The 21,726-nt window shown below is 40.8% G+C and overlaps 1 protein-coding gene across 1 annotated transcript; it reads left to right on the top strand.

Annotated features, from left to right (window-relative positions):
- The first annotated feature begins 1,598 nt into the window (after positions 1-1,598).
- On the top strand, positions 1,599-20,691 carry LOC100547769 (interleukin-2 receptor subunit alpha-like). Its single transcript, XM_019615375.3, has 5 exons — positions 1,599-1,867; positions 13,098-13,283; positions 13,501-13,608; positions 14,198-14,434; positions 17,180-20,691. Exons 1-5 carry the CDS (start codon positions 1,807-1,809, stop codon positions 17,221-17,223), a joined length of 636 nt encoding a protein of 211 aa, XP_019470920.1. The 5' UTR covers positions 1,599-1,806; the 3' UTR covers positions 17,224-20,691.
- The last annotated feature ends 1,035 nt before the right edge of the window (positions 20,692-21,726 follow it).

The following is a 21,726-nucleotide window of genomic DNA, read 5'->3' as shown; positions in this document are numbered from 1 at the left end:
GGAGGAAAACTCACCATTTCTAATAAAATCTTAGTGGTTACTATCCAGCTATGCTGAGATTTGCTGCTTGAAAGTAAATGGTTGCATGGAAGTGCTTGCAACTTACCTTCCAAAAAAGACCTTGGCTAGCAAGAGAAAAAAAATGTAGGTAGCGAAGAATCTGCATCTGCTGCCCTTCTCTCAAGGTCTGCACTCGTTTACTGACTGCCAGAATTTAGAATAGCTGGGGGATGCAAATCGGCACGAGGGGGCTGCAGGGAATGGTTCCCACCTTCCAAATTCAGGTTGGAATGGATTTTAGGAAAAATTTATTCTCTGAAAGAGCGGTGAGGTGCTGGCACAGGCTGCCCAGGGAGGTGGGGAAGTCACAGTTCCTGGAGGCATTTGAGAAAAGAGTAGATGTGGCACTGGGGGACATGGTTTAGTGATATGGTGGTGGGTCTGTGTTGGACTAGGTGACCTTGGTGGTTTTTTCCAATCATAATAATTCTATGAAATAGCTATGAAAGTCAATAGTTCAACCAGGCAAGAAACAGAAGAAATCATTGGAAGTGAAGTCCCCTACCCTCAAAGAGCAGATCATGTGTCTGGTAGAGGAAAGACAAGTTTTGAGAAAAAATCTGGGATTTCTCTCAGTGCTATTCACTAAATACATTTTCCTAACCCAGATGACCCATGTGCAGTTGCATATCTTTGAGCACCTTAGAAAAAGGTGATAAATTAGGACCTATGACTGTCAGACAGATGTTCAAAGACCAAATCTGTCCAGGTCTTTCACTGGGCTTTGGTATGAGTGCTTCCTATTATCCTGTTACATATGGGAAATAATTTGGTGAAAGCATCCTCACTACTGAAACAAAGGCAGCGAATACCTGTAAGCATGGAGTCCCTGGCGAGCAGATGTAAGTAGTGCATCTTATAGTTGTATCCAAAACAGAGGGGGAAAAAAAAGCAAAAAAAAAAAAAAAAAAAAAAAAGTAGTTTAAATCCATTTTTATATGGTCTATCTCAACTAATTCTGAAGACGCTAACTGATAATTATTTCTGTGGGAATGGCTGTAGAAAAACTACATGGAGATAAAGCACAATATTTCCTTCCTCATTTCCAATTTTCCATTTGTAGGAATCAGCTTTGCTGAAGCTGAAACCTAGACAACTTATAGACAACAGAAGCCATTTCCAAACCTGCCAACCTCATTCTTATAGGTTTTTTGGGGTCAAATGTCCTTCCTTCAGGAGTTCAGCTGCCTCAGAGAAGCTGAATACATCAAAACACAAATGAAGTGGGGCTTCACTACGAGCAGATAGACTTCCAAAAAGCCCAAGCAGTATCCCTCGGGACTTTTTCCTCTATAGGCAGAGCACACAGTTTGTGTCTAATACCCACGCTCATACACCAGACAGCTATACTATGGTGATGATCCTTCTCAAATGCTTATTCAGCCGCATGTTTGGAGTTGAGTGGCTGCAGAAACCTGCTAATATTTTGCCCCTTCTACTGCCCTCACCTGCAGGAACAACTCTGGAGTCAGCAGCTCTGATGTGTCAAACCACTTCCTCCCCACGACGGCACGCACTGCGGCGCTGTGCGTTAAGTTTGATTTCCTGGATAAAAGCTACTAATACTCGAAGAGAGAGCAGCTTTTAATCTCTGTGCAGAGCCAGACAGTGAAACAACCATTTGCTGACCACAGAGTCCTTGCTAGTCCTTGGTAGTTCTAGGGCTAACCACGCAGTAGACAGCTTGTAGGGTCTCAGAAACTTCACCATCCTTGGCGTCACGGAGGAAAGATGTAAACAAGTTCCATGGAGCTCAAGCACCTTTTGATGTGGCTCTTGCTTGGATCCACCATGGGTACAAGAGCAGGTAAATGACTATTTCTGCTTTCTGGGGAGGGAAAATATGATTTGCATTTTTGTGGTGGCTGCTAGAGGATGTTCGCAACATCCTGACTCCTTTCAGGTAAGGAAAGATGTTAAGCACTTAAGGAATTTTTATTCTAAGAAAATGAGAGGAATGGGTTTTGTGCCCACAAAACATCAGTCAGAGGCAATCCAGAGCAGCATGGGATACTTTTGTCTGAGTAATGTATGTATCCTCCAACCATCACTGGAACAGTGGGCAGATTAAAGCAACTTTGGGCTTCTCAGGCAGCTTCTGAATTTGTTTTTCCATTTTGTGCATAGCATTAGGAAATATAAAAACAGACACTGAAATGTCGTTGCTTCTATAGATAAAATTGATAGCCCTGCTATTAGCTAAAATGCGCCATCCAAGTTTGCTGTAGGTACTAAAGATACCAAATATCCTTTCGGCCATACCTCCCAAGCAGCAGCACCTATAAAATATAAACGGAGGCAGCTAATTCATTCAGCACAGTTTTACATGTGTATACATTATAAAACTGCTTATATCTGGCTTATTTACTGTGACAATTGTGTGCACTAAGGAATGGTCTGGTGATGTATCAGTGTGTTTGCTTTTAAGCTGCTTTATTCGGGGGGGATTAAACTTATATTCTCAGGATAAATGTGGTATTTCCTTCTGTATCTGCTGGTGATGCCTAGGTTCAGAGGTGTGAACAGACACAGCCTAAAGAGTTTTGGAAAAACTGATATTTTAACTGCTAATGGATCATCTCCAGCTATGTCTTTCACTAAGGTCACGGCATCTCAAGGAAAGATTGAGATGCTTATAACCAAACAGCTCTACCCATTAATGCAGAAGCACTTCAACAAATATTTCACCCTCAGCTGATTTCATTCTGTTTAAATAATTTCGACTGTAAAGGCTGAACCTTTTCCTATGCGGGGTATTTTGTTTGCCAAACGGGGTACCACTGCCCACGGCAGCTGTTCAAGTGCTGCATGTGAGAGCATCGCAGTGAGACTTTCAGCCAGAGAAATGTAAATGGATGGGATCGCTTCTGGGATGAGTCAGGTCCCTACATCTTGCTTTCTGTATTACTGTGCCCAGGAGACATTGTGAGAGTTCTTGCTGACAAGTCTCGTTTATCAGAAATCTTTCTGGGTTTTGGAAAAAAATTATGAGGTGTTAAGTAGTTGCATTTTATGCAATTTCACATGTTCTAGTTCTTTGATGAATAAATAAATGCATAGCGTTGCATTCTTCGCTGTACCTCTAAGCTTCTCTTCCCTCAGCTCCCTGTATTTATTTTGAATGTCTCTCCCAGTGCTCATACATAATAATTTATATCTATATAAATTTGTCTCTGCAAGTAACACAAATGTGTACAAACACTGCCCTTTGTACCAGTTTAGGACTTTCTATTGTATAGATGCCTAAAGTACTGCAATTGCAAGACCTGCCGTATTTATTCTTTATGGGGTTCGACAAAGAGAGTATTTATTCCTTATGGTGTTCAACAAGGAGACCTGGGAACAGGCATAAGCAAAGAAAAAAGAAAGAAGTTAGGTCAACGTGGTCAAAAAAGAGCCATGTCTTTCTAATCCCAACACACACAATACTAGTCATGTTATTTTGCCTTATTCCTTTCAGCTCTTCCCAATACTTCAGGTTCAGTTCAGTAAACATATCTTGCCATAGTTGTTTGCAAGAGTTTCAGTAAAAAAAAAAGAAGAACTATCGGGAATAAATATCATTGGGGGAAAAAGAAAATAAAATCTATTATTTCAAAGAACAGTTTCACTGAGGGGTCTCAAAGTGCTTTGCAAAGGGCAAAGTTCTTTGATATTATATGGGGAAACCAAGGGTTCTTAATTTAAATTACACCTTAGTGCTGAAGAGGAAAAGAGAAATTTAGGTTTTCTCCTGAAGAACATCACTTTTACCTCATTTACCCTGCACAGCAGCAGTGCCTAGGAGCTGTAGGCATGGACAAGACACATGCTAGGTAAGGGTCAAATAAAAGATAAAAGCTAGACTGTGCTCCTATGACCTTTCCATCTTGGTATTCATTTTACAGGAATACACTGAATATATTTGCAAGTCAAACCTGGAAGGGATTAAAACTCACAAAAGGAAGAATTTCATTCAACTGAATTTCATTCACACAAGATGGGTACCAGATCTCAGTCATTTAAATGAGAGGAATTTATTTCCCATTATACTTGCATATTAGCACTTGCTTCCATGGATTTGAAATGCAATGCAGAATAAATTAAAGTTGTCAACCACATACAAGTGCTTCTTCTAAGGTCAAATAGAGAGCAAATACGTTTATAGAACTTCCAGTTATAGTGATCCTCAGCAGCAAAGTGCCCATCATAGAGTTACAATCTAAAACTAATTTTTTAATTGTTAAAACTGTGATCCTGCTAAGGAAAAAAAAATAATATTGTGGAAAGAAAGCCTGTGGTATCTGCTTCTGAGATAGAGAGATCTCCTCCCTACATATGTCCCCACGTCCTTCACTTCCAGTTTGATGCTAAGGATCTTCTACAACCTAAATGATGCCATGATTCTGTATGATTCTATGATTACCTTTTATTATGGTAAAAAATCCACTCTAGCTACTACTAGAAAAAAACAACCTTTGACTCTGCTCACTATGTAGCATCACTTGCTCCCTGTAGTATCATGATTTTGGCCCCACTGTTTTATTTCCTGATGTCCAGCTGAGTAAATTTGTCTCTCCTGTTACACCAGCTGCATCTTCAATTCCAAGCTTTTGGATGTTAACTACCTGTGTTTTCCATCTCCAGAACTTATCTCAAGTCTTGGAACAATTTCCCAATCTGGATTACTTACTCTTCTTTCCATCTCTTTCAGTGCTTCTCTAAAATCACATTTTCAAAGTTCTCTTATGACTTTCTTTGCTCAAATCCCCATTCCTCATCCCAGCACTTTATCATCTGCTGCTTTTTCTTGATGTTCTCTTTTTAAAGTGCAAACATTCAGAAAAAGGATATATATTCTTCTTTGGTTGTCAAAATGTTACATTCATTACCAGGTCAGAAAAAGCAATCAATACTGACAGATAATTTCCATTCCTCTCCTGAGAGCTCCAACAAAGATCTCAATGACCAGTTCTACACTAAGATCATAAGTCAAATCAAATGAGTTCTAAATTTCAAAAGTCAAGATTTCCAACAGGACTTTTTTCAGTGTTGTCCAAGACTGGGACACTTGCTGATCATCCAGTTCAATTTTTATCAGAGAGGATATTTTCCATAGCCCTTCCAATCCAACAAAAAGAAAGGCTGAGAAAGTTCCAGCCAAAGGAGTCTGAATGTCCGTCATTGCTTAAAAAGCCAAATTTCCTTCTCAGTAATGTGTATATCCATTTAGATGAAAATACCCAAGAGCCAAGCCTAACTGAAGCCACAGATTAATAAAAAAAATTAGATAAGTCTATTTAAAAACCAAATGTTGCATACCAAAACAATGCTTTCACATACAATATCTACAAAATCAGACACTATGTTCTCCTATCATTTTGTATTCAGGATTTTCGTTTAAAGAAACTGAGTTCTGTGACTTTACCACAGAACCAAGAAGGCTGCATTGAGCTTGTTTGCCTACCGTTCCCTCCCTTATGAAAAACTCCCCCTCTTTCCTAACTTTCCCCCTTTCAAATCCACAGTTGCAGTGCAAGTCCCTGCCCAGTCCCTACCAGGTATGAAATTTCATGTTCCTTAACTTTAGCCATTTGCACCATTGATGTCTCCATCAAGATGGATGAGTAGACCCCCCTTCCTAGCCAGAGAAGATAAAGAAATACTTTTAGGGCACAGATCATCTACCAGATTGCAGATAAGGGTGTGATGAGTCATCTCCTGGAAGTCCCTTTCTAGTGACTACAGAGGGATTTGAAATGTCTGCTATTTGTCTGTTGGGTGACACTCATTAGTTTATGCTTTAAAAAAAAGCATTCATCTATTTTAATGGAGATAGATATGTTTATGGAAGAAGGGGGACAGATCACTGAATCATAGAATCATTACAGAATGATAGAATCATTTGATTTGGAAGGGATCCTTAAAGGTCATTTAGCCCAGCTCCTCTGCACTGAACATGGACATCCTCAGCTCGATCAGTTTGCTCAGAGCTGTGTTCAGACTGGCCTTGGATGTCTCCAGGGATGGGGCAATCACCATCTCTCTGGGTTTCCTGTTCCAGTGCCTCATCACCCTTATCGTAAAACCTTCTTCCTTACCTTGTAAAAATTTCTTCCTAATTTTAATCTCCCCTCTTTTAGTTTGAAACCATTTCCCCTTGTCCTAAGACAACAGATCCTCCTAGGATCATTTCTGTGGCCCTCTCCTGGATGCACTCCAGCAGGTCCACGACTCTCCTGAGCCAAGGACTCCCCATCTGAACGCAGTACTGCAGGGGAGGTCTCGTAGCGCAGAGCAGAGGGGCAGGATCAGGTCCCTTGCCCTGCTGGCCATGCTTCTTTTGTTTCAGCCTGGGATACAGTGGGCTTTCTGTTCTGAGAGGGCACGCTTTCCAAATTTCCATCTACCAGTTACCTCCAAAATTATCAGTGAAGGAACACCTTGGTCATCAGAAGACACAACAAATAGCCTCTTCAGGCTATTCTATTGGGAACTCGCAGCAGTGGAGATTTAAGATTTAAGTGAAATCAGTGTACTGTCTGCACCATGTTAATTCCCAATGCAAACACTAACAGTGCTCACCCACCACTGCAGCTGATAGAGAAGCACCTGTAGGCATTGCATTGAAGAATGTAATTTAGATGCCTGCTGTCCTCCAGAGATGCCTTCTCAGCTCCACTCCTTACAGAGGGAGCTAAGAAAGCAGCTTCCTGAGGTTAAACTATGCTTGTAACTTATCCCTCTGCATGAGAAAGGTTTTTTCCACTGTAACAAATTCCAGTCTTGTTCAAGGAAATATTTAGATTAAGAACGCTTTCATCCTTTTTAACAAAGTGTTAATAGAGAAGTCCCCAACTCATACTCCAACTTATTTTGTGCTGTCTTTTCAATAAAAACACGTTCTAGAATAACACACTCAGCAGACACTCAATTCCCTATTCCTTAGAATAAAATACGAATACAGAAATCCACCCCCTGCCCTGCAGTGTTGGTGTCTTTCCCATTGCTGTTTTCATCTACGTTGCATTTCTGTCATTTAAATTGCAGACTCGTTACAAACCAAGATGAATTCAATAATCTGTGTTTAATCTACAGTAAAGACAACCAAAATCTCACAGGCAAATTATCATAAACATCAGGTCTGCAGCTCAGCACCACAGCTTCCATCTATTGCCAGCTTACAAATCCATATAGACTCACATGACATTAATCAGATGGGAAAGAAGCAAGCAGAGCTACAGCTACCTCGTTATTGGGCCCTTTGGGAAAAAGTTTTGAAGTTAGAAATAAGTTCATTACCATTTCAGTCCAGTTGCTGGTATCAATTCCTTCTGTTCACCCATATCAGTTTCGTCTTCATGAGGTATGCTCTATTTAGAGAGCACGGAGTTTCAGACAGCAAGAACCCCTTGGGCTGAATTAGCTTTTCAGGAACAGCTCGGGAAATCTCTTCATTTTGACATGGTTTGATTTCTTGGCATCTCTAGGGAAAGGCTCTCTTCATCTCTGAACTGGCAAGTGTTTGAACTGCCTGGCTTCGTCCCCTGCTCCTAGCCAGACCTTCAAACAGCCAGTTTCCTACTGATCCCTTCCTATCGCCTTTGTATTTAGGGGAAAAATGTCCTATGTCTGCAGCTCGCTGTTTTAACTTTACATCAGAATAATGTCAGCGCTGGTGACACGTCACATGGCAGAGGAAATTCTGAGTTTAGGTTGCCATGGCATGACTCACTGCCTGTGTTTGACTAATCACTAAAAATACCTGCTAAGAATTTCCCCATTCACTTATTTGGGACGAAAGGTGCTGTTCTGATGCCTTGTCTAACACCACTTGGCCAACTCAGATATGGAAGAGGAAAACACAGGTGAGCTCCACAAAAACTGATACTGAACAACTATTGCAAGCAAAGATTTCTATTGGGTCGATGATATATGTGACTGGGAAATCTCAAGGAAGAGATACAAGCACTAAAGGAACTGATGTGGTTTAGCTAATGGTTTTCTTTCCTCTGAACCTACATAGGGGAGATTTAGACTGCATTTAAGAAAAAAAAGATCTAGCTATAGATGTCCCTGTTCATTGCAGAGGAGTAGGACTAGATGACCTTTAAAGGTCCCTTCCAACTCAAATGATTCTATGATTCTATGATGATGGCATTAAATGTTGAAGAGAGCCAAAAGCCTAACTTGTAGGGATAGAAAGTAGAGATAAAGTCAAGGAGATGAAGCTGGGAAAAATAGATCCACAGCAAGTAATTTATGGAATTTCTCAACTGGTCAGAGCACTGAAATAAAGATCTCCATCACTAGTGCCATAGGATCTGTGTGGCTGTTTTATGTGTTATTGAAAACCTCTTCAATCCTGCAGGATAGAGTAAGGTTTATCTTGTCTAATTTCTGATTAAGGACCCAGTCTCACCCTAATGCCTGTGTTCCTTGCTAAATTACTGAATTACAGTGATTTAATTGTTAGGTATGCATCAGTTACGGAAGGCAGTTAAGCTTCATTTAGCACAGGATGATAAACTTACAAAAGATTTGGCATGGTTTGTAGACCAAAACACAGGCACATCAAGGAATTCTGCCTAGCACTGGCCTCTGATAGCACCTGTAATGTATCTGAGAGCTTATATGGGTGTCTCAGATGCCTTAAGACATCTGAAATGGCACTGGGGAATCTTTCCTTAAGTTGGAATAGTAGGAACCCACCTATCTTATGGCAGAGATGAAGAGATGACGAGCAGTGGCTTGGAAGGCTTAACCTTAATTCTGGGGAGCACACGAAAAGATACTGTGTTTTATTGTTCATCTGAACTATAAGTCTCCATCCACCATGATGATATTGAAAAACTTCCAAAATTTCCTGGAATGCTGTAGGCATTCAAAAAATCATAGAATCATAGAATTATTAATGTTGGTAGAGACCAGTAAGATCATCTAGTCCAAACATCAACCCATCACCACCATGTCCACTAAACCATGTCTCCCAGTGGCACATCTATCCTTACTCCGTTGCTATGCGGAGAAATGAGGAATAGAATGGTTAGATAGTTAGTAGCTCTGAATGTTAACTTAAAGTCATATGGCAGTTTTGGTGGGGAGGAGATGAAAATGGTGAGGGGTGATGAAGCTTGCAAGGGAAAGAAAGAGAGGAAAGTGATTACCAGATTGGAAGTAGAAGGCAATGAGGGTAAACAGCAACTTTGAGGATGGAGATATGAAGGGTGTGCTGAAGGAAAGTCAGGAGGCAAAATCCCAAGAGGAGATTTGAAGGTGATGGGAGGACACTGAAACAAAGACCTCTATTACAAGAGTCATGGAATCTTAGTGGTTTTTAAACTGATTATTGGCACGAATGTAGCCCCAGAGCTGCTGTAGAATTATGCAGAAGTCAGAGGAAGAGAAGCTGGGCTGTGGAAAACTGGGCCACCAGAGGCTATGAGGTAGGTGTCTCCTGAGTGTGCTGGTCTTTTATCAAATCTATATTTTCTTATCACAAGAACACAGATAAACTAACATTAATTGCCTTCTAGGTGAAAAACAGCAGAAAATTAAAATTAACCTTCCTTAAAAAATGTAAAAAGTCAGAAATCTAGTCACGGAGTAGATCTGCACTGCTATTCCCTAGTTCCCTAGCTTTTTTCCCATCTGTTGACTCTTCTATCACCCACACTGCAGGGATTTTGAGGGTCAAACCATCCAGTTTCCTTGGGCATGAAGAGTGACTGAGGTTCTGGGGGGATGGTAGAGATGGTAGGCAACACAATCCAGATCTCTTCCTGACTCCTTCTTGGCACAGTTTTTCTACACTTTCCTGTAATGTTTAATGCCATGAAACATTCTTGCACGCCTATATGCAACCACATACAGCCCCTGCAGCTTTGGAGGATACTTACTGTACCTTGAAGAGAGTCTAAAGATGTGAATTAGATGTGAATTTGAGCCTACAAAGCTTCTAAATGTCAAAGCACTGAGAGTTCTTTTGGGTTTGGTGGCCAAATTATAGTTTCCAATTTTAGATGGACTTCACTGTCATGATCATGAATTACTATCACTATGTAATTTATATTCACATGAATTACTATCTACTGCCACAATTTCTGGAGTGTGGGATGATAGGTAAGGCTTGTTTGGGCTAGACATGGTGCCACAAACTGTCAGACACAGAAAATTTAGCATCCAAATATAAGACATTAGAAGTACAGAAGTACTATAAATCAACATGTCGTGAACCTACTTATTCTTGAAAGGCAGGTAAAAGCCCACTTAAAGAAAAGCACCTTTGAACACAGATAGGACACCTAGAGACAATGAAGAGGAATAATGGCAGTCGATGTCTTGACACATCCATATTCATGCAAGTTCCTCCCAGTGTGAGGACTGGTATAATAGTAAACCCGAAAGCTAATCAATTCTGTATCAAAAAAAAAAAGGAGAGGAAGTCAAACATGACAAGACCAATGGTTTTGAAAGGATATAATTGTTGGTAAGGAGAAGATTCTCAAAAATGAGAGCAGAAGAAATGTTTAGATGTGGCACTAAGGGACACGGTTTAGTGGGTTCATATTGGTAGTAGGCAAATGGTTGGACTGATCTTGGAGGTCTTTTCCAACCTTGATGGTCCTATGATTCCATGATTCAAAACATGTGATGTGACAGTAAAGAAGTGGAATCCAACAGAGAGAAGCAAAGAGCAGCCCAGAATGGCCAAGATAAGGCCTAGGAGAGTCATCTTTCTAAATTCTTTCTGGATCAGAAGGAATGTGGTTGTAAAAGCCAAAGAAGATACATCAGTGGTTTAGATGAGAAAAGGTGAGAATGTGAGATGTGGATGAAATGAAAAGTCTAGATAATAGGAATGTTGCATGAGATCCAGCTGAATCTTGTACCTTTTGATCCAAGAGCACAGCTCAACCGGAAATCAGGTATTACTTGCTGCCACTCCTGTGCACCATTTATACACAACCCTCATCTGATGCCTGCAACTTCAGAAGAAGCCTGAATTCATTTAATCATTGACTGAAACAACAGTTGCCCTTCATGATGAATAGGCTAGATGCTGTGGCTTTTCTTATGAAGAGACTAAAGAGTTGGGTACCTTGTGTTGAGATTCAAATCTGCAGTCTGCTTCAAAGAGGTGTTTGAAGTCTTGAGGGAAACATGCTTTTAGCTTACAGGGAAAGTGAGAGTACGTGCTCTCAACTTGCTGCTCATCTGATAACTCTTTAATTTTAATCACCCTGACAGTCTGTGGTAAACCATGTGGTTAACTATTTCGAGTGCCGTGTGCTTCACTTGAAGCCACAGTCTGATGTAGTTTGTGGGGTGAGTTCTTTGATAACACAAAGACACAGGGGCATGAAAATAGTCCTTGTGTGGCTTGGCTGTTAAGCCATTCACAATGCTCTTCATTGTGGCCTTCTTTGAACTTAATGACTTTTACCAAGTGGCAGGATAATGAAAAGCAAAAGAGGCAAAAATATCAAAGTGAGAAAATGGTGAGTGGCTTCAACAGAGTTTTACAGGACTGGGCTTGGGGATTGCTGTCTGGCTTGCTGTAGGCATGGCTTTATTTCAAGGAGAAGTCACTTTTGGAAGTCAAGGGCAGATGCCAAATGAAAAGCTATCAGGAATTCAAGGCCCTTTCACAGTCTTTCTCGCTAGTTCCAAGGCTGCGTTAATTATGGCTGTAGAAAATGTGAAGACAGTCATTAAACATTTTATTCATAATAGCTGTTACTATTATGCATAAGCTTAAGGGGCCACAGATCATGAACCCAAATATACCGAGTGCCTGCCCCGATGCAGCCAGTATGTTTTATTTTCAGATTTCTCAGCCTTTAGACCTTAAAAAAATCATTAAGTAGTGCCTTTATTATATTCTGGGTCTGCAGCTCAACTTTCAAGTGCACTGAAAATGATTTCAATTCATTCCAACTGATTGAGAAGTATATTTAGTTGCAATTTGCTGATGACACAGCACTTAACATCCTTGTTTGGGGACAAGTTATATATAGGTTTGAAAACTAATTTCCTAGTAAGCTGCTTGTTGGTGTGCCCAGATAGAACCGAGTCTACTCTGCTTTTGCAGATGACTGAAACTTTTAATATTTTTTATTAAGTGTAGAAAAATACAAGTTTCATGTTACATAGTGGAGATTACCAAAGTTGGAATTTTTCTGCACTTTGCACAAATCTGTTCTTGTAAAATCAATGGTAACAGCTAATTCCAATGTGAATAAAGATAGTTAATAAAAACAATAATTAAAAAAAATAATATAAGTAATAAATATATTTTAAATCATGTAAAATAACTGATAATTTAATCAGAAAACCAGAGCCTCTTCTTGTCCTGGAGACAATCACTCAAAGAAGCAAAGCTTCTCCCATTCCTTTCATGCCATCCAGTTTCATCTCTTAGCCCTCCAACAATGGACCAGTCCTCTGTTAGGAGGAAGAGGAGGAAGAGGAAGCTGGATTTGCACACTGACTCAGCTGACTCTGGGTTTTCTTCCAGACCAATCAACCAGAGCTGCAGACAGACCTGGATGTTTGCATTACATGGTGCCATCACCTCATGGTCATGCAACCAGGCTGCACTTGGGTGACTTTCAAACCTCCCATGATGTCTGTTTCTTCTACAGGAGTGCTGTCCTGTCACAAGAAGCAGCTCCAGGAGCTTTGTACGTGGAGAGCTCTTTCTAAGAAAACTGGTTCAGGGGAGCCTTTGCCCATCTAACTTCAATGCCACAGCCCCATAGGATCCCAGACATAAACGCAATAATGCAGAGCTCACTCTGACAACCTGAATTGTGTTTCACCCAGATGATGTTCTTACCAAACTGAACTCAATTTCCCTTAGCCAGCTCAGGTGAATATCTCCAAAACCCTTTCTTCTAACATCTATAACTTCAAACCTCTTACTGGGAGCAGAATTAGACCCAGATACTTAACTGAGCACAGTCTGGCACTGATAATTCAGAAGGACACTGGAAGCCTTTGGTGAGTAAGGCGGGTGCACAGGCTGCTCTGAATCCTAGATTTTCTGATTGCAGAAAAATGCCCACCTCTTTCAACTACTGAATTTGCTGACGTGGCTGCTGAAACATACCCACTGAAGACCAAACTGCGTTATGAGTGTGACAATGGCTACAGGAGAAGAAGTGGGAGCTCCTTGACAATTCGGTGTTTGAATGTATCAGGGACTGCTTCTTGGGTCCACGATGAACTTGTATGTATTGGTAAGTAATTACCAACTTTTTTGGCACTTGTGGTGTTTTCCCAAAGAGTAAGTATTCAAGATGTAACACGGCACTGCTGTAACAAATGATCTTTTGTGCTTGTCTTTGCAAATTAAAACTTCTAACAAGTCTGTTCTGTCTGTAAAAGCTTGATTGCTCAGGCTTAGCTCTGCTCTTTGTCCTGCTGTCATGCAGTAAATATATCTTCTTCTCACAGATGAGAAATTTTTGTTCTCAAAGAATCACACAGCTAAGTTAAATTCTACACAAGAGTCAGGAAGAGAAACCCAGAGCCCAGCATCTCCGAAGCAAGTAAACAATTCAAGTAAGTTAGAGCTTAATCAGTACTGTAACACTTCTCCCATTCATTTCCATGGAAGCAGTATAGGAGTGATAATGAGTAATTTTTAATTATTTTGGTAGTCAGGGAGAATAAATATTGCTATAATACCTGTTTGTCTGAGCAAGTGAAAATGTGCAAATAAATTATTTCTTTAGATGTTCAAGAGGTAGGAAAGTTTGGTATATCTTACTTGCCTGTATTTTATATGAATACAAATCATGTTGTTTCTTCCTAGGTAACAGTGATAGAATGAGAGGTAATGGCCTTAAGTTGCACCAGGGGAGGTTCAGATTGGTCATTAGGAAAAATTTATCCTCAGAAAGAGTGGTGAGGCATTGGCACAGGCTACCCAGGGAGGTGGTGGAATCACCATCCCAGGAAGTGTTAAGAAAAGGGTAGATGTGGCACTGAGGGACATGGGTTAGTGGGCATGGTGGGCATGGGTTGATGGCTGGTCTGGAAGAGAGCTTAGAGGTCTTTTCCAACCTTAGTGATTCTATGATTCTATGAAAAACAAAAGCAGTAAGTCAAATCTATCTGCCTAACAATGTGCTGCTTTGTGAATTCCCAGGTTTTTGTGGTACGCCCAAAACTGTCCTACATGCCTCTCTAAGCATACAACAACTATATTCTGTGGGACAAGTATTACATTTCACATGCCCGACTGGCTACAATAAGCAGCTTCCTACCTCTGGCACCATCACGTGTGAGAATGTGACTGGAAGAATGAAGTGGATGCCCCTTGATAAGCCATGTACCAATGGCAGCAGCCCTATAAACAAGCAGCTGTCACATCTTATTGAGGCAGGTAAGATTTTTCTTTGGCATCGCAACAATGTGATGCCTGTTCACAGAGGGTCCACACCCTGCTAACACAGGAACAATCTAAGAAAAAATCTGCTTGGGTTCCAGGATGGAGAGATCAGTGGTGGAAATTATGCTCATAGGAAGGACATGGTTACATCCCACTTGGTCTTGGGAGATTTCATACTAGAAAGGAAGAAGAACTTGGGAGCAGAAAGAGCCAGTCTGTCACAAATTAGGATGAAAACAGAATAAGCTTTTCTCTTTTCTCTTTGCTACTGACAGATGAGGCTATTGTAACCTCAATTCAATCTCCAAAATTGTATCAGCATTTCTCACGATGAATAGTTTTAGATGAATTGTACAGCAGAAAGACTTATTTCTTCCCAGTGACTATAACAGAGCCCAGATGACTACCTCAGAAGCCACACCTACAGAATGACAGGTGAGAGACATGGCCACATAGTGGGGCAAGGACATTTGGGCAGGGTCCTTTGCCTGCAGAATGACCTCTGCCTCATTGCTGCTCTGTCTGTAGAAACAAATCATCTTACTCACTGGGCGTACTGGTTCAGCATTATACAAAGAATATCATCCCTTTTTTTATAGATCTGGATGTTTCCCTGTGGTACGTAGTTAATAGTGTTTCAAATATGGCAGTCACAAACTGTTTTCTGGTCTCTACTCCTCTTTCAGGTCATATTCTTCCATTCATAATTACCCTTAATGCTATCAGGATGAAGGAATTTCTTGCCACAGTGGAAACAATCCATCAACACGCCAGTCCTAGAACAGGATACAACCTCTTGAAAAGTCAGAGGTTATAAATACTTGAAGCTTTAAAATTAGGATTACAAAAAACAAATGTCTGGATGATGACATGGGCCATCTGGGCCTTTAAATTCTTTAATTCAATGGAACAATAATTTCATTTTCCTGCAAAAGTGCACTAGAGCCTGAATAAGATCAGTCTTTTTTGTCAGTGCACTGAAAATGTATTCCCCCTAAGGAACAGGCTGCCCAAGGAGGTGGTGAAGTCACCGTTGCTGGAGGTGTTCAACAAAAGGGTAGATATGGATTGAGGGATATGGTTTAGTGGGCATGGTGGGGATGGGTGGATGGCTGGACTGGATGACTGTAGTGGTCTTTATTCAAACTTAATGATTCTATGTTTTTTTTTTTTTCCTTTGTTACTATGTAACAAGTGGTTTTAGTGGTGCTATATAGGGCATAGTCTCTCCTTTCTCTGTTTTCTCCTTAGCAGTGAACACAAATACATTTATCCACTCTTACAATACCTCCCTTATTAGAAGGTAAAAAGCCTTCTAATACTTCATACCAATGTATGAGAGTTCAGAGCTTCCTTTTTACAGGATAAGGGAGAAATTCAGTGGATTTCTGTCACTGGGAAGGTTTTTGTTTCCATTTCTGGGGAAAAAGAGGGCCCATTTGAAGCCACATTTCCAAATTCTTGTTTGGCACTTTGACAGTCACCTTCCCAGTCTCGTATGAAATAAAGCTCTTAGCTGGATCCTATTCCCTGGAAGCCACCTCATGCCCACCTTTGGCAGATCCCAGATGAGCAGATATGTTGCTATCCAGGCTGGCAACATCTATTGATGGCTAGGAAACAAAAATGACATTTACTCGGTGTGCTGTGCAGTGGCAGACCTGTCACACCTAACCCAACTTTGCCCTCATTACTACCTCGATGTTGGAATGAGCTCTCTCCTCACCAGAAGAGCAAATCAATACAAAATCAAGATTTTCTCTCTCTTGGTATGTTCAACTCATCCATCCTTTTCCTTATCACTGATATGGCCAGTGACAAGTATGTCATTTTGTTAATTGGACTCAGACTTCACCTCATCCTGCGGAAAATTACTTTGCCTTTGAATTTGCTGTTCTATCGAAGAGATCCATCTGTGTTCTAAGAGCCAATAAGTGTACTGCAAGACACATCTATGCCCATGGATCAGATAAAAAGTCAGTAAAGAAAGTGTACAGACTGTTCAAGCACTACAGCTATTTACGAAGTGGTTTCCAAAGGCATAGAAGGGGTGTAAAGGGAAATAATCACCCAAAAATCTGTTTTTTAAATGAAGTAATTTTCAAATTCTTCCTCTGAAACTTTATGTGAATTCAGTGCATATCTTCCACTGAAGAAAGGGAGGAAAATGTAAATATTTAAATGATGTGTTTCTTACACATTTCCAAAGAGCTGAAAGAGGACGGGAAAATAAAATATTTGCTCACAGCTAAAACCGATGCATTTAGATCAGTCTGAAACGATTTTCTCCTCCCCCTTCCCCATCTCCCATTCAATCATTAGCTGCTAAAATAGAAATCAGCTCTTACTGTGCATATGCTCAAGACTTCATACAAGGGCTCTTGATTCCAGCTGGAGTCTGCTGGCAGCCGTAGCACACATAATAATGAAGAGGAATAATGTAGTGTGATAAAGGAAGGGAAGGAAGGATATTGCTAACTATGCCAGAGGATGCAACACCAGGATCTCCTGGTTATTTGGCCATGGTTGCTCTCTTGTCTCCCAGATCCCTTCTGTCTGGGCCTGTTTGTCCCCAGGAGCAAAGCAATGGGGCCATGTGGGGGAATTATTGTCTCTGGGCATAGGGACAGGATAAGCTGCTCTTCTATTTCTCCCGGTTGGGGTAACTGCAGTAATCCCTGTGGAGCATTGCAGATAACTCCAGGTGCTGATTTTGTGCTGATTTTGTATTTTTTACAGTCATTTTTTTCATTCTGCTTCTCCATTCTGCTGTCTTTTTGTGAGTCACCGAGCAGAGATGATAAACGGGAAGGAACCAGGAAAATGTGAAACCTAAAAAAATCCCTGGAAGAGCTCTCCGCCGGATCTACCACCTCATTATTGCACTGCTTGGATTTCTGAATACCTTCTCTGGTATTAAATAAATGACCCCGGATTTTGGGTTGTCTGGTTCAGCTGTTAAATACTGGCACAAGAAAAGGAGGAATCAGAGCTTCTGAAATCAAGAAGTGTGCATAAAACCGCTTTGTCTCAGCCATTGTGGAACTGAGAGTGACAGTTCAAATAACGGGTGGAAAATGAATCCTGTGAGGAAATTAAGGTTAATTATGCAAATATGTTGGTTTCAGATAGATTGCGCAATCAGTCTTTTTCTGTCTGGCTGATCTGTGGGAAGTCTGATGGAGCATCTGCCATCATCACCAAGTAATTCTTTGTCCTTCATCCCCCTGATTTCTCAGACGTGCCACGACAACTTTGTACTGCAGACTTATTTTAGTCTGGCCTCCTCACTGCTTCTATTACTACACTGAGATGTAACTTGTTCCTGTTCAGAGGCTCCTCCACCTACGTAATCCAAAGTGTCCCTGTTTCACACTTGGAAGTTCTCCTTTTCTACTCTTTCTCTGCAAATGCTCATTCCATTCTTCACTAATTACTAGTGGGCTCTGACTCTCTGCTGAATGGGAATTTTTCTCTACAAGGCGGGAGGAATTATAGAATAGAGTCATAGAATCAAAGAATCATAGAATCATAGAATCATAGAATCATAGAATCATAGAATCATAGAATCATAGAATCATAGAATCATAGAATGGCTTGGGTTGGAAGGGACCTCAAAGATCGTCTAGATCTCACTACCCCCCACTCAGGACACAGAAAAGAACTTTGTGAAGCCATCAGCAGTGTGTTTAGCAGTGCTTTCAGCCAGTATGTGATAGGATAAAGCCATAGGAACTGTAGAAAATGCTTTGAAACTTGTTTTAGTGAAGATGGTCTACTGTGGTGCAGATTGCTTGGGCCGTAATGGGGTTTCTGAGAATATGATAGGTGAAAAATTGTCAAGAATAATCTATATCTCCCTGACTCTGTGGTGGGACAAGGGCTGAAATAACCAATATCAGATGAAGCAGTAACTGAGGTCCTAAGTGGTGTCTTTTGCAGAAATTACAGACTGATTGCTCAGGTTGCCCAGAGATCTCCCATTCTAGAGACATTCAAGGTCAGTCTGGATGGGGATCTGAGTGACCCAATGTAGCTATAGGTGTCCCTGTTTGCTGCAGGGCAGTTGGACTAGGTGACCTTTAAGAGTCCCTTCCAACCTGAATGATTCCATGATTCTATGACTCTAAGATTCTATAATTCTGTCATCTCTCCCAGTAAGTATAGAAGAAACTATAGAAAACCCGACTCATTCCTGTAGTAAAGTCTTTCCTACCCATGGTGATGACTTCCCAGGGAACTGTAGCATTGAGATTTAAGCTAGTGAAGCCAACACCATGCTATGGAACAACCAGATTGCACCAGTGACTCCAAGACCGGCAGGACCAAATGGAGACTCACATCCAATGTGAGAAGGTGGCACAAAATATCACGGCCTTAGGACAGCAGAGTGACTTTCCACCTGCAGAGGACAGATGGAGGGAATGCACTCCATCACTGAGATGAGGAAAGAGTCCTGCCCGAAGCTGCCCCCCAGAAACACTTCTACAGTACAGCAATTATAGTATTCTGACATAACAATCTCATGTAAGTGACCAGGTGAACAAATGGACTGATCATCCAAGCACATTGGATGGTAGTACTGTCCCTACAGATTACACACCACTTTTTCTACAAAGAGATGCTAGAAGCCTCATTTCACCCATGCCATGCTGTGCTGTGCTATGCTATGTTATGCTATGCTATCCTATTCTATTCCGTTCCACTCCATCTCAATCCATTCCATTCCATCCCATTCCATTTCAGTATTGCTCCAGATCAGAGGAGGCACAAGATTAATTTGGCAGTTCCTTTCATACTTGCAGAGCATCAAAAATACTAGTGCAAAGGCATCTGAGGACAGATTAAAGCATGACTTGAGCATGCGCAATATTTGATATATTACTTTATTGGGAATTTATGAGGTTTGAATAGACCTCTGTCTCTTCTTCATTCTGCTGGTATGATAGAGTTCATCTGAGAAAATACAAACAAATCTGAGACAAATAATGGGAAAGAACAAGTCCCTTAGAGGAACATATCTACATATACACATACTACAAATATACACATACATATATGTAACTGTACATCTATATGTACATAGCTGTACATATAGATATACACGTATGCCTACATGTAGACCAAACCCCTTAGTGTTTAAAGGCACTTGTTTCTCTTCATTGACTCTAAGTGATGCCCAAATTGACCAGATTACCTGTAGATGCTTACATGTTATGTCAAGAACCAAACAGGATTAATCCCTTCTAATTCGGTGGGCATGACATGTTAGTTTAGTTTTCTGTTTTGTAATAGAGTGCATGTCATTACTTTAATGAGTTGTATTCCTGTTGAGTTTTTCTCACTCCATAGCTTTGATATTTATACTTTCCATAGCTTTATTCCTGTTGGAACAGGACTGATTTGTAATATGTATCTTTATAAATACATGGTGGTCTATTACACGCTGGTATATTGTATGGGAGCAAACAGCAATCTGTATTTATGCAACAGATGATATCTTTTCAAACCTGCCAGCTGCTCTGAAGTGTGCAAGCAGTGATACTGAGCTCTTCTGCTTCCTTTGTTTAATGCACATTAATTACTGTTAACATAACTATGTTAAGCACTGCAATTATGTTGGCATGACTTGTCCCACTCATGGCAGTTTACTGCAGAAAGCTAATATTTTACCTGCTTCTAGCACGTACATTTTTAGCCAGTTACGCAGATAATGAGTCATGTCTCCCATTGCTCTGATGACTTATTCTACTTTCCCTAGCCAGGTTGGTTCATGGGCTCTCTCTCCATATTTTGTCTTTGTTTCTTGGCAATCAAGGGAGACATACTTGGTACGGTACCTGTAAGCAATACATACTGGAGAAATATTATAAGATTCAATTTTCTTAGCTATTAATGTCTACATAGGGTCAGAACTCAGGTGATCTCCAGCATGGGAGCTCTATATGTACTTTATCAGAAAGCTGTAAGTCTCAGACAAGCTGTACTTCACCTCCTGGTAGAGCCTGTTGGCCCTCTGGGGGAATGTTTTATTGGAGGCTCGGTCCTTCAATGCGACATACAGAGGGTGTGGAAATCAATAGGGTGCAGCCAGGAAGCAAAAATCCACCACTGAAGGAGGCTGTGGCCAAACCGTCGCTGTCCTGCTTTCTCCATAGCCACTCAATTATTTTACACGAGGATACTTGATACTTTTATTTGGTAAACTTGATTTTCTCAGCATGGAATGATCAATAAATTATAACAATAAATTATTCTGGATGTTTGAACGCAGCTGGTCCCTCTTGTTATGTCTACCAACCACCATGATTCTCTGATTTTGTAATTCCGTGTGAGCTGAACTTTGAAAAATCCAAGATTTGTTTTCCATTACTCTGCTGGCAGCTGTAGTGCACATAATGAGGAGGAGGAATAATGTACTGTGATAAAGGAAGGGAAGGAAGGATATCGCTAACTATGCCAGAGGCTGCAGCATCAAGATCTCCTGGTTATTTGGCCATGGTTGCTCTCTTGTTTTGCCTTGTCTCTCTCTGTTACTTTGAATGAAAAGTATGAAGAAATCAGGAACATGATATAAACAAGAAGGTTTATTCTAGAGGTCTGTCTAAAGCTCACATCATGGGTGCACTGCTACACCTAACCTCTAAAATGCAGTAGGAAACTAAAAAGTTCTGCATAGGAGGATCTCTGACAACAATAACTCCAACACAGATAATGTGAACAATGAGTAGATTTGTACAGCCTAGAGGCAGTGAAGCTCCCCAGCCCTCACACAGGGGTGAAAATACATATGCTCCTGTTTTGTATATATACTCAGGTGTCAGAAAACTTGGTTTTCATGAAGTCTGTAGCAAAAAGTAATCTTGCACACTGCCATTGCATTCATGTAGATTATGATTTTACTAGATGATCTTAGTGGTCTTTTCCAATCATGATGATTCCATGATTCTATGTCTCAGCGTGCGTTTGTCCCATCACAGTGTAGAAAAGGGGAGTCCAGAGAGATTCAGCTATTAAATGCAGAATTCCAACCAGGTTGAATGGTTTTCCAGAACCCACGGACAACATCGACTCTATGGGGTGCTCAGACAGTAGCTCAATGGAAACACCTACAGTTTGATCTGGTTGCCTAAACAGAAAAATATGCCAGGATTTGATACACTCAGTGTTGTCAGAGGCATTTACACAGGGATAGATGCCACAGCACAGGATCTATCAGAGGTTCTGCACTGCCAGCTGGAAGCCAAGCAGCACAACTCAGCTCATCCTGCAGAATTACTCCCACA

Source organism: Meleagris gallopavo, chromosome 1 (genome assembly GCF_905368555.1).
Source record: "Meleagris gallopavo chromosome 1, MGAL_WU_HG_1.1, whole genome shotgun sequence".
Classification (NCBI taxonomy): Eukaryota; Metazoa; Chordata; class Aves; order Galliformes; family Phasianidae; genus Meleagris; species Meleagris gallopavo.
The sequence above is the reverse complement of the archived record's forward strand: the minus strand, read 5'-3'. Positions and strand labels throughout refer to the sequence as shown.

Bases quoted from the DNA above. Each gene is read 5' to 3' on its own strand.
- LOC100547769 (XM_019615375.3), top strand. From the start codon at position 1,807: ATGGAGCTCAAGCACCTTTTGATGTGGCTCTTGCTTGGATCCACCATG. The intron at 1,868-13,097 runs GTAAATGACTAT...TTCTGATTGCAG, and splicing joins CACCATGGGTACAAGAGCAG to AAAAATGCCCACCTCTTTCA. The intron at 14,435-17,179 runs GTAAGATTTTTC...TATTTTTTACAG, and splicing joins GTCACATCTTATTGAGGCAG to TCATTTTTTTCATTCTGCTT.